The 14024-nt window shown below is 41.5% G+C and overlaps 1 protein-coding gene across 4 annotated transcripts in view; it reads right to left on the bottom strand.

Moving 5' to 3' along the window:
* Nucleotides 1-12529, bottom strand: part of KHDRBS3 (KH RNA binding domain containing, signal transduction associated 3) — a 109647-nt gene extending 97118 nt beyond the window's left edge. For all 4 annotated transcript variants that reach the window (XR_011047821.1, XM_068396379.1, XM_068396380.1 and 1 more), the window contains exon 1: nucleotides 12014-12529. Coding sequence is in view for 3 of the 4 variants with exons in the window: in XM_068396379.1 (XP_068252480.1) it covers nucleotides 12014-12101 (88 nt within the window). In the remaining variant the exon portion in view is untranslated. The remainder of the gene's footprint in view (nucleotides 1-12013) is intronic.
* Between the last annotated feature and the right edge of the window lie 1495 nt (nucleotides 12530-14024).

The following is a 14024-nucleotide window of genomic DNA, read 5'->3' as shown; positions in this document are numbered from 1 at the left end:
CACATCCTCTTCTTGATTCATTAATTCTAGAGCAAGTGCAGGAATGACTTACCTAGTTACAAACAGAATAACCACCTAAAATGCTGAAACGTGCTACTTCGCATAAACCCAAGAAATAAAGGTGCTTAACTGAACTGAAATCCACTATCCACTAATAATAAATCTGGAAAGAACATTTAACAAGGGAGAAGTTAAAGTCTTCCTCAAGCCATCAGGAGAAATATGGGCACAAATACCTCTACCAAATTTGACATGAGGGTGTAAAGACTCAGTCATCAGTGTTTCACAAAGCAAGAAAATACTATATTCATTCTACCATTTCTAAAGGGAACTACATTCCCATGACTGCTCTTTTTTGTAGTATCCCTTTCTGAAGCAACACAACTAATTTAACAGGTTACTATTCCAATTTTCTATAGCTGTACCTTTAAAATGTGAACATAACACTAAATTATCAGAAAGAGCTGGGAATGAGGAAAAGCTTTTTTTCATTGAATTCATACAGCTTTTATTTTACCCTTGCATAGTAACTATCTATTGGCAGTACCTCTTGGCAAGAAGCAAGGGATTAACTATGTAGCTGTCCAGGAGCATCTATTCTCTTTAATCTATTTTTCTGAAGCGGCCATCTGCTCTTCTTTCTTCATTTCGTGTCCTAGCTTGAAATTGCATTCACTATTCTGTTAGGTTTTCAATTAGTTATATGTAAAAATTTCTCCCATATCAGAATAGCTGTCTTGAGGATGAAATACAGTAAGGTGAAGAGGGGTTATTACCAAAAGCTGATTGACTATAATTGATACAGCTCAAATAGCTAATTAGTCATCAATAAAACGAAGGGAAAATAATGCTCTAACATTTGTTTTATTACAACACAGCTTGACATCCATTACTGACAAGTATGCATAGCCATATTTTAAGGTGACAAATCTGAATAAGGGACTGTGTTTGCTTTCTGTATTCTCTGCTCTTCAGATGACTCTGCAGAAAAGCTTCAAATCTCTGCTTTGATTACAGCACCAAAACGTTCCAAATGAGGTGCCCAAAAATACCTCATACAAATGCTGACAAGACAGAATCACAGAATCAATCAGGTTGGAAGAGACCTCAGGGATCATCGACTCCAACCGTTGCCCTGACACCACCCTGTCAACTAGACCATGGCACTAAGTGCCATCTCCAGTCTTTTCTTAAACACATCCAGAGATGGTGACTCCACCACCTCCCTGGGCAGCCCATTCCAATGTCTAATGACCCCTTCTGAGAAGAAATGCTTCCTAATGTCTAACCTGAACCTCCCCTGACGAAGACATACCTACATGATTAACACCATTTGCAAACTTATGAATAACAAATAGCTACCCTGAAAAATTTACTCACTACAAACTACAGGTTTGAGCTCTAGCCAGGTATTAATCCAATACAATAATATCAAGTTAAGCAAAGGGTTCTGAAAGGACTGTACAGAATTAAACCTATAGTTTTAAGTCCTGCTTCATCCAAATGGGAAAGAAAAGTACTTCCGATTCAATTTTTTTCTACCCATTTCACTGTTTTCCCCAGCAGAAAGACCAAGCAGGAGGCTAACCAGTGAGCTGAGTACTTTAGTTAATGCCTTGAGCTGCTAACTTCTCAGCATCATCTTCATGCAAGCCATCATAACAGGTAGCCTTCTAGCCCCGACAACCAGCCATTGAAAGCTTTGGTCATTGCTTTGAGAACATTGATGAAAACAAGGGATCAGTGTCTTGAGGACCTACAAGCTACTCAGAAGCAGAAAATACGTTATGTTAGCATAATGCTCAGCATACCACTGAAGTCTAAAGAAACTATGATCTACTGGTTAAGAAAGCAAATCACATCCATTTTCTTCTATCAGGGGCATTAATTTAAAAATGATAATTTGTCTAGAGTTCTTCATAGAGCTGATCTCACCGCCAGCTACTTTCCACTTATGCAATAATGAAACATGCATCAGCATTTTAAATTAACCTTATATTGAACTATATGAACCATTAGTGTTCCAAACAAGTCCTATTATTTCAGGAGATTTGTAAATTCTGTAAGTGCATCTATCAAAAAATTATTTATAAATAACACTATTGTAGTTTCCCTGCGCTTTCCATTTAATCAGCTGATAATAATGTGATATTCTAAGAGCTTACAAGTTTAAAAATCTGGCAAAGTATTTATTTTAAAGCTTCATTGAACACTTATCAAACTGGACAGACTGACAGCAGTCTTATAGTTCAAGTACACATCAAGGGAACAGCACAGGCCAAAGCTATTTCAGGTCCCATCCATATCTCAATTGCATTTGGAAACCCTGTGTCGGAAGATAAGGTAGTGCTATTACAGCCACAGCATTCAGTCCGTATTTGAGCCTAAGGTTGTGATCAAGGTATGAGCAGTAAGGACAAATACCTATGAGATGGCCGAGCAGAAAGATGCAGCCAATGATAATTTCAAACAGGCCAGTTACCAATTAAAGCCTTTATACCTTGAGCATCAACTTCGTATATTCACACAGTGAAGCTATGAAAGTAATATTGACAAAATGATTCTCTAAGCATTGAAGTCTCAGTTAACAGAATACTGGCTTTCAGGGGGGACCTGCATTTTAAGATGCAGACAGAACACATCTGGCTGCAGGAGCTATTGCGACAAGCGAACACCGATGGCACCCAGCCCTCACATGCAGCTCCCACAAAAGCAGCTCCCACCTTTCCTTTGCAGGACTGACACCCCCCCCCCCTTCCCCAGGGAGGCCAGGTCAGGCTGCCTTGGCTGCACATCGGCTCCCCCAGCACCAGCACTGCAGTTACAGGACAGTGCTGTCATGCTGAAAATGCAGGCTGTGTTGTATTTTAAATAATTCTAAAAAATGGTCTACAAAGGCCTTCAGAAAAAGCTCCACACAAAATTAAAAACTTCATGATGATTTCTCTAATACTTAGTGACCTACTGCTAATACAATAGGGTTTCCTGACACAGAGATAACATCCAAAAACCTTCCTGGGTAAGTTACCTCTTCAAAATTTCAGCGTCACTATATTTAAGATGCTCTACAGGTATCCTACAGGAAAACCCAATGTGGAACACTTCTGCGCTTTCCAAAGTGTGCTCATATTAACACTTCATAATTGTCCACAATCCCCAGATTCACAGAAAAAAAATAAGGCTGGAAGAAGTCTTAAAAGGTCATTAACTCCTTCACAAGCATTTTGTATGACACTTATGTCATTCCCAACATTTGTTTCATATGGTATTAACAGGCTTCTGAAAACTGCAAGTGTCTGCAGAAAAAAAAATGTCTAAAGAACAGATACAGTAAGCTTTAAAAACATGATAAATCTTCTGTTGTATGCTTTTATACAGTAGGCCAATAAAAACCTAATCATTTTTCCAGACCATGGATGCATGGTGTAATAAAAAGGTCAAGGGTATATGATAAGTGAAAAGAATCTTTAAGACCAATTTGTGTTACACAAGACAAATTGGACCACAGAAGTCCTTTCCAGTCTTAAGATCTAGTACTAAGGTGCCACATTTCACCTTGCAGAGTAGTCAGCCTAGGATATCTCTAGAAAAGCAGCAAGTGTTAACTAGAGATAAAGATACTACTGCAACCTATCTCCTGTGAAGCAGAAAGTAAAGCAGATTAGCTCTTCCACACACATCAGGATTTAAATAAAGAAACTGAGTCAAATCATTAGTAAGAAACTGTTCCACTTTGAGAAACTCCTCCATCACAGAAGTTTTCAGGAACCCCTGTAAGGCAGAAAACTTAGCTGTGACACTGCCTCCTTCCTTAAAATTAGGACTTCTTGATCATGAAACAGATAATTAGGAAAGTGAAAAACCACTCTAGGTGTCTGAACTTCCCTGACTGTAGAAATGGACCAAGAACATTGTACTCAAACCGTGTGAGGCCAAGTCTAGAAAAGAAAAATCTGTCTTCCTTCAGAATCAGGGAGGAGTACAGGGTATAGTTAAGCATAACAAAAAGCCATGAAAGAACCACACACGACAGACCTTAGCACTTTTCACTTCTGCAAAAGTGAAATTTATCATTTAGCATTAGTTTGGAGGTGGGCAGAAGAGAAAAGGGTGATTTTTTTACTTTACTAGTTTACCTCAGAGCTGTATCACTCAAGTCTGCATACAATAGGGCACATGATTTCTGCTTGGTAGTGGCAGAAAGACAACAAAAAAGGTCAGATCCTCAGTATCTGATGGTTAAGGAGTTTGGGGAGCAGAAACTAGGCTGCTCACCAGAGACATCAGGATTGGTGCTTCACCCCCACCTCTAGTTAATTAGGACACAGATCAAACGGCACCAGTAGTGAAAACTTTTGTCTGTTATTAGTAACTGGAAAAGGAGACACGTGAAAGGAAGAATGACTGCATTAAAAGCAGTCCTTCCATTTCTACTTTTAAAAATACCATTATTATCCCAAAGCAGCAGGAAAAACAGGCTGAAAATCTCTAAAACTTTTTGCTTTCAAACACATCTGCTTTCCAGAATGCTGTTACTGGATAATCAGAGGCAGTAAGAGACTACAGATGCATTTACTCTCCAAGCATTCAGTAAATGCAGCAGTGTCAGAGCAACAGAAGGATTCTTGACTTCTTCCTAGATTCTGTCTTGTCCACAAAAAGGCATCTTCCTCTACCAACTATTCCTTTTGTACAATCCAAACAGATTAATAAAGTTGAAGAAAACCAGTAAATCCTCAAAGGATTTGCAACTTCAGGTTTTCACTGTCACTACATTATACCAAGATCAGCACAGCAGCAGTTCTTATAACAATTTTTTCTTTTGGATTAAGTGCAAGAACAATAGGTTTACTGAAATGATTTCTAATCTTTTAGGTTTCCAATTATTTTGTCAAGAAATTCTTCCTAGAAAATAAAGACCTATAAAAGAACACCTATATAGGCCAAAAAAAAGTGAAAGATTTACCAACTACAAGAATTAAACTGACATTTGTTTGCTGCCTTGCAACTTTGTTGCTGTTGAGCTGCTAGCTGAAGCCAAAAGCCTGATAAACACATCAAAATAAGAAATGGAAGGCAGCCAGCAAAACAGCAACTGGAAATGGGGAATAGGAAGGAAGGAAATCCATTTAACTTTCTAGTTTCTTATTAATTTTATCTCAACAATAACATAAAATGATGAAAAATGACAACACAAAAAGAACAATAAGTGATAAATATGACAAAGTTGAGTTCCAGCAAAGGAATATTTCAAGATAGGATAAATGCACAAAGAATAAAACATGCACTGCTCAGCTGTTGAGACACTCAAAAATACAGCTTTCTCAGCTTCACAAAAGTGTTTCTTCATTCCACCTCTCCAGTTGCTACTCTTTAATCTGCTCCTTGTCATAAATAGCCAGCTCACATCTACTGTATATCCAGAGTCACTGACAGTTCAGTAAAGAGCCTAGCAATTTAGTAGAGATTAAATGTCCAGAAATGCATCTCATTTTGAACCAAAGATGTCAGGAGATGCAAAATCTACCAGTTCTTCTATTTAAGAGATGATCATCCATTGCTAAAGCACTGTGCTTTATTTTGTCACTTGCACTTTGGCCACGTTTCATCACCACTTTAAAGGGCCTCTGAGCACCTTTTTCTACCTCTGTGAAGGTGGCAAGGCACTCAAACCACAGGTTAATGATCACTTCCACAAATCAGCCAGACTAGCAAGAAGCCTACAGACCTTCTCAAGCTTTCAAAGCATTGTTTTTTCCATGATCTTCTCAAAGATTAAGACACATGGACTTCCATATGTCACAAGAAAATGAAATTCCCTAGTCCATATGCCCTTATGGCCTTAGCTTAAGGCCACCAAGATATTAATTTTCTAGCTAGTGTTGTACTTGGAAGTCACACTCAGCTAGCAATACATGGCTTTTAAGTCATTCCCAGAACTATTACCACCCCTATCATGCAGCTCCCATTGCACAGGGGAGACTTGCCTTCCCAGGTCTCAGGGGTGGACAACCCCACTTTACCAAGATACTCCATTTGCCCAGTATAAACATCCTGTCCTTTACCATTTTCTATTTCAAAAACAGTATTAATAATGTAAACATTAAGCTTGCAAGATTCCTGCAGAGCTCAGCTAAGAACAGTCAGTTAATTCACCATGAAATATTAGGTGTGTCAGTTACCAGTTAATCCGTTTAAACATGCTTTTTACTGAAACTGCTAAATACTAATTAAAAAGTCATGCAGCACCACACTGAATACTTTACAGAGGCTACTCGACTCTGAACTTTGATACCTAATTCTTTCAAATCAAAGCACATCCTAAATTCTTTTATTCCTTAATTACACTTGAAGTCAGAGAGGGGGGGGGGGGAAAAAAAACTCGGAGGTCAGAAAGTCCCATACATGGCATTTAAGTACATGCAACTTAAGTCAAACAAGCCACAGGCCAGAAGAGCAGCCATTCAGTGCTGTGACCTTCTTTCTGATTTCTCCAGTAAATAAGTGCTCAGAAGGTTACAGTTTTAATTTGCATGGCTGGTGTCGAAAAGGATTGAAAGTGACAAACCATGTCAGTTTAAATTTGAAACCTTTAAATTCGATCTCTCTCATTGACTGCCAAAGTAAGTGTGCAAGTGAATTAGAAGTCAGCTTTAGACTAAATGCGATCATCGGTGAGTGGCTGCAGGCTAGAGTCATGCTTCAGAGCAGATGAGCCTAGGGTGAAGTATGTATGATTATCTTCAGCTGCATTTCAAGCAGCCCTGTTAACATGACTGGAATACCTGATAAATCACTCCCAGCATTTTAAGAGACCAAGACTGGAATCTAATTGTTAACAAGTCCTATGACTTCCCCAATACAGTTTCACAGCAGTAAAAGCAAAGAACCAACCATTATGAAATGTTAAGTTCTGAAGCATTACAGAACAAGGATGGCTGAGATATGAGGGACAATCTCTGAAATATCCCTTCTTCAAATCATGTTACTTTTCACGCTGTTTTAAGAAAACAGGAATAGAACCAAAGCCAGTCTTCCCTGTGCTACCATCACACTATATCCATTCCTGTTACTCTCACTTAAATTTCTCATCACACCATGCCTGCCAAATAACCAGTTCCACCTGCACATATTCACAGGCTGCTGTTTTGATTACTGGAAGATAACAGAAGAGTTTCTTCTTTCTGGTGAGCCTCTAAGACAGACAACTTAGACAACTTTGACAGACTTGCTTTCTGAAAAAAGTCTTCAATATGCCCTGAAAGACATATTACAAAATTTACTATTTTATTCAAACTACCAAGATGCTCCAAGTTATCTTAAAACTCAATTGGCTTTCTTCAGCTATATTTGCTTTACAAAATGTTTATGACCTTCATGAAGTGTTCTGCCAGCCTCTAAGATCAGAACACTTGAACTGTTACTCATATGATTGAGACCATTAGGGACTGTAACCGAGCAGCACTACACACATCTGTCCCATGCCATAAAACACCTATCCTCAGAGGAAAGTGGATGATTTACTAGCAAACTGATTATTTATATCACAACACATGTATGTCAATTCACTGCATATAATCAAGTACATCTTTTAGAACTGTGAAAAATTAGAATTCTATTAGTGAAAAATTAAAGAAAATCCTTGCTAAGTGCCCGGAAGCCCTTGCATACCAAGACAGATTTATTCAAAATCAGTAACATCTACAAAACTTTAATTTATTAAGTTCCTACTTCAACTGTTTCTACAAAGCTATCCCTTACCTGCTAAAAAAAAAATCAGGCTTAATATCCTCCACAATGCAGAAAGTCAATACACTTTTCCTCACTCTCCACTCTCCCTGATATTTAGGGATGTACCAGTCTATTTGACTATTGAACTCCTACTCAACACAAGAACCAGCAAGCCTCTACTGCTCACTGCTAGTCAGTCCCATGGCTCAGTAAAGTCATTCAATATACAGCTAGCACATACAGCCATCTACTGATAGGAAGGCTTGTTGTTCCTGTGCAGCATCTTGCCGACAATTTAAAGGAAGCCTCACCAATTTAGGATATTACCTCAAATCTCAAAGTAGCTAAAATGAGCTTGTAGGGAAGAATTACACAGGTACAGACTACACAGAAGTAAAGGTTGTCTTTCATCAATGGCACTGGGACTCATAAGGATTTCAGCTGCCCTACCTTTGATTACAGAGTCCTCTCCACCTACACATTTAACATTACACAAACCAAACAAGTGCCAGGCATCTGTTTTAATGTCTCCCCTGTTACAAAACATGTCTAGTATCAACATGTTTTACTTAGCTGCTTCTATCTGCAATTTCACATACTTTACCCAGCACTCACAAAATACTGGTCATGAATCAATACTATGCATAGATGTAAAAGAAGATAAAGTAACTCTTCTTACAGCTCTTTCAATATTTCACAGCATTACTCGAACTACATTATGACAATCAACATTACACCTGCACATTTACCAACATTTGCACACAACCCCAAGAACAAAGTCAGCCTTCAAAATAAAGCTCTCAGAAAAAGGCTGAAAAGTAAAGCTGCTCAGTGCCTTGCAATGATAAACACAAAGAACTAGCCTGATTCCAGTACAAGCATCACTCACATACAAAAACATTTTTCAGATTTTGCATAAAGATGAGCACCTGAGAGCTGTAAATAGGAAAAGCACAAATACACATGCACTAAACTCTTGCTTCTTCACAGAACCTCATCTCTCCTAAGGTTCTTCAACTACAGAACTTACAATAATTGGACATAATGTTCCAGTTCCCATTGTCTGGTACCAGCTGCAAATTAATCCTATTAGCACATGCAAAATAAGTCTACTTCCAATCTATAACATGTTTAAAGGTTTACAGGTAAAACATATCCCCTTTTTAGGAAGGCTTAATGTTCAAGTATACAGTAAATAACCTTAGAGTAAATGATATAGTCTAATCTCCTGCAAAAGATTCCTACTGTGCTAAAATTTAAGAACAGTAGGACAGAACAGCAGCTGAATGTTTCAATTACTCTTTAAAGCAAAACTGAAGCAATAGGTCTTGTATTTGTGTCCCAAAGAGACAAGTCAAATACTTGAGCAGAGTTTCCAAAAAAAAAAATCAGCACTTCCATATACTATGCAGGAACAATGAAGAATACTTATCTTTGATTTTAATGCTTTCAAAATGCTTAAAACAAGGCTTTATTAGGGCAAGAGGAGATGCTGTCATCTCAATTCTGACATAGAGATTAATAATACTGCTCAGGAAAGTATTCTTCCAGCATCCCAGCTATCTCCACAATGTTCTTTTTCAACTGAAAGGCTACCCCCTGGTACTCTAAAAGCATGCCAAGCTCCACTTTTGCCCTCTGTCATTTAAAATTATGTAATTTGTGTGTACCCAAATTATAATTTGTAATCATAAACATAATAAGCAAATGTGTCCACTTCCATTTGAGAACTATAAACAGATTCTGGAAGTCTAAACACAGGACTTTTCCCTAGAAAACAATTTTCAACATGGTTAGAAATTTGTTCATGATTTGGCTCTTTTGTCTACGTAGGACACACTTCCATTCCTTCAGCATCACGGAAGGATTTGCTAATTCAACCATTCAATTCTTACAAATCAATATTGAGTTTCTAAAGAAAGTTAGCTGATCTACAGTATTTCAGTTTAAGGAAATACAGATAGTAAATGCAATACTATTAAGACATCAAAATGCTATTATGCAATTAAGCTGGTTATTTTAAGCACTTAAAACCTTTGCTAAGATGTTCTCACACACACCTGGAAGAAGCCAAACCAAGAAACATGTTTCATTCTAAATTGAAAAGCTAAACAAAGCCAGTTTGAAAAATTAGACAAGCCATTTCATTTGCCTACTCACTGAGCTATCACAGAAAGAGCTCAGTGGACCTGACATATGAAGTACAAGCCAAAACTATTACGTATACATTTCCACCAATATTTGCCTCCATTAAACTGAACGGAATTTTTACAACTGAGAAGAAAACCAGTCACTGATAAAGCTAGTGAAGTTAGTATCATGACAGCATGGATTTGTGAAACATCTCCTCCTGAAGTCACATATTTCCCACTTGTATTACACGCTCACTTCATCTTGTTTGGTTCTTTGTTGACCCTACAACTGCCTAAAATACCTATTTTACATAGATGTTATAAAATTCACATTTTAAACTAGTTAACCAGTTGATAGGCACACTATCTTTTTTTACCCATCTCTTAACATATGAAATACTTCAGATTTAATGCAAGACTTCACTTTTAAAGTAAGCAAAAAATCTAGAGACATACTAGAATCAAGACATTGGATCCACATCCATCTACATTCATTTTTTCACAGACAATATAATTTATTTTTGAAGCTGAAAGTACGCATGCTGATACCAAGTACAACATGATAAAAGCAGGCAGAAGTTTGTCTGTACTCTAATTTCTCATTTCAATGAGAATCTCAAAAAACTCATAGCCCCCAAAAGTCACAATTTCGATTGACAGCATCATATCTACTTCAACAAACACTGTTTGTAAAATAGTAAATCACATACTTCTGCAACATCCTAAAATGTTTTACATTTGCAAAAAAGATTCTTCCTTCCCTGAGAGTAACTCCACTAATTTGCAGCCTCAAATTCTCAGCCACAAGTCTTATTTACAGCAAACAATACAAATATTTATTAACATAATTCTCCTACTCCCACTATCAACAGTGGTATTTTTTACAAAGTTAAGAAAAATATGCAAAATCCAAGGACATGCAGCTACAAATCACCTGGCATAGGCATTCCACAGCTGAAACTGTGACTGCTACTCCTAACTCCAGAATATTTCCAACAATAGTTGATTCTCCTTCTGATTTAGTGATGGGCACTCACAGTCCATTACACATCAAAAACTGCAACAATGCATTAAAAGAAGACACACTGATTTAGAGCTATTCCTGTTATAGGAAGTAAAGTACACTAGCATAGCTTTGTAATCACTTCAATTGAAGCCAAAATAATTTCAGCTGTCATTAAGTTATATTAGAAAATCATTCGTAACTTATTTCACTGGACCTTCCCAAGCACTGTATCAAGCATTTGTCTCTCCAGAACTCTACTTGAAAGTCATCTGCCAATTATACAATATTTCCAAATTTACATTAAATGATGTTGTAAACCACACAGAATTACTTTTCTATTCAGTATAGTATCACTGAAACAAAGAGCTAGCACTTTAAATCATATCTGGCATGTCAGATGCAGAAGGAGTCGGAATCATTTATTATTTGGAGTTATATAATTGCAAAAGAAAATATGCTTTTGGGTTTTTAAAAGATTCGCCGAAATGTATCATTGGTTCCTTAATATTTTAGTTACAGAGCCAAAAGTTCCTAGGAAAGGACATAGGCTGTAGGCTCCTTTTTAAAAAAGGCTCACGCATATATAAACAATAAGCTATTTATTGTTCAGAAACACATTAGCAGGGTAAAAGAGGAAAACCTTTTGGGTTTTTTCTAATCGACTTGAAGCCCAAGCATAGCACAGGAGACCCAAGCTGTTCTACACAACAATTCAACTTGGAATAATTTATAACTCAGGCAGTGAGCGATCATACCTCCGCTATTGTAAGAAAACACCTATGAAAGAGGAGTGTTTTTGGAAACCAGCCCAGCGTTTGCTATTGTTTGGGGGCGATGCTCTGCCCGCTGGAGGAGCAGCCCAGGAAGCCTCCCCGAGCGCGGCAGGCAGAGCCCTGCCCGGGCAGCGGCCGCCGGGGCTGGGCAGACCCCGCCGACTGCCCCCCGCAGCCTAGCAAGGGGAAGGAGGCAGGAGCCGGTAAACACCAGCAGCTTGAACACAACACAAACCCCATCAAGCGCTGAAAAACGAAGAGCAAACCCCTCACGGAGCATCCTCGGCGGCCGGCACTAACTCCGGCTCGTCCCCACCGCTCGTCCCCCGGGAGGGACGAAGCGGCCCCACTCCGGCCCCGCCGGCTCTCACCTTGGTTGACCAGCCGCAGGGCGTGGGTGAAGGACGGGTCCAGCGAGTCCTTCTCCGCCATCAGCTCGGGAAGGTACTTCTCGTCCATGGCGGCGGCCCGGAGCGGCAGAGGAGCCGGAGCGCCGGGTGCCCCCGCGGGGAAGGGGGCGGTGGCGACGCGGGTCCGAGTCCCAGGCGGCGGTAAATCCTCGGAGGCAGCGCTTCCCCCTGGCCGCCTCCCGCCCGGGGCTGCGGGGACGCATCCAGAGGGAAGCGCCGCAAACCCCCGGCCGGGAGCAGGGAGGAAAGGGGCGCGGGCCGGTGGGACGCCCCCCCCTACACACACACACACCGGCCGAGGGACGCGGAGAAATCTCTCTACGGAGGCGCACAGGGCTGGGGGAGGGAAGGAGGAAGAGACGCGCCTCGGGAGCCGCCGACCCAGGCGGGACGGACCCCCCCCGCCCAACACTCACGCGCGAATAAACAGGAGACCGCGCGGCGCTACCGCGGAGCGCGAACCCGCTCCCCCAACGCCGCTGCGCCGACTGAACGGACGAACCGCCCGGCGCCGGCTCTAAATACCCCCGCCGAGGCCACGCCCCTAAGCGCCCATGAGCCCCGCCCCTCCGCACCGAGCCCCGCCCCTGCCCACCGAGCCCCGCCCCGAGCCGCTGACCCGCCCTCCGGCTCCTCCCAACGGGCGGTGATAGCAGAGCCCGCTTCACTGACGCCCCGCCTACTCAATTGCTGCCTTCTATTGGGTGGTGTGGCTTGTCAGTCAGGGACTGGCCGCGGCTTCGGATTGGTGGCTGCTCTCGTCCTCCCCCGCCCCGCCGCCGATGGAGGCGGGTGGTGGGCGCGGCGGGCGGGCGCGGCGCTGAGGTGGCGTTCCGGCAGCGGTTGCTAACGGGGAGTGGGCCTGAGGGGCTGCGAGGAGGCGGGGGGCGTGGTCTGCCTTTAAAACCCGCAGCGGACGCGCTGCTGCGTGGAGAGCTGTAGCTGTTCTCCTCAGGGAGCTCGCGGGCGACTGGCCACGCGAACGCTCCATTGGCGCCGTCGGATTTGCGGGCGTTCGGCCTGCGGGAGCGCCCGGGACGGGGAGCTGGAGCGAGGCGAGCAGCCCGGGGCGTCCCGCCTCTGCTGGCAGCGCTCCTCCGCTTGGGACCCGCTCCCCGAGGCAGCAGGGGGTGTGGAGGGGCTCAGGGGAGCCAGGACAGCGTCCTGACCCGCCCCGTGAAACCTCCAGGGGAGGGGGAGCGAAGAAAGGCAGGATTCGTTTCTAAAGGAGGAGTAAACCCGCGATTTGAGCTTTTTTTCTTCCCCAAACAGCGGTACTCTCTATTTACCCAGCGCTTTTCACTTACACTTCTAGTAATACAAAGCACTTCATAAATACTAGCTAGAAAATCTTATTTCGGCTGAATTACACCGATGGGCCATTGTAAGTGGGCTTGTGATTCAGCAGCAGCCTGAAAGAAAAGCGAAGTTCAAGAGCCCTTGCTCAAGCCTGTTTTCCTATTTTTTCCGTGGGTACGCGTGGTATATTAGATCGTTATTCACTTTGATCTTTAGCTTTGAGGCTTTACATAGCTTCCTCATTAGACCTTAGGTGTTTCATCAATGAATCTTTGGTGACAAAAGCCCAAAGGAAGCGAGACCGACTGTTCTCCTCTGTAGCAGAGCACAAGGGCAAAACGGAGGAAATCTACTAAATCACTGAAGCAAAAATCATAATGCTAAAGTAACGTTTTCCTCCCTCCCTCCGTTGGTTTTAAAATAACGTTTAGTGGAAAAGCCAATAAGAAACTTTAAGTGATAACCTTCAGTTAAAAGACCACAGAAAATATTCTTCCCTCTGTGAATCAAATAATCACACATTTACTTTTGTATTTCATGCAAAAAAAGAAAAAAAGGTTTGCAATGTATCTTAGTCATATCCTTGCAAGATGGGGAGAAAAAAGCTGAAAAAAGGCTAGTACGAGAAATCGCTCAACGCTTGGAAGCAGAGGTTAAGGCTCCCTTCTCAGAA

This window comes from Nyctibius grandis, chromosome 3 (genome assembly GCF_013368605.1).
Source record: "Nyctibius grandis isolate bNycGra1 chromosome 3, bNycGra1.pri, whole genome shotgun sequence".
NCBI classification, from domain to species: domain Eukaryota; kingdom Metazoa; phylum Chordata; class Aves; order Nyctibiiformes; family Nyctibiidae; genus Nyctibius; species Nyctibius grandis.
This window is presented reverse-complemented; position numbering and strand designations above follow the sequence as displayed.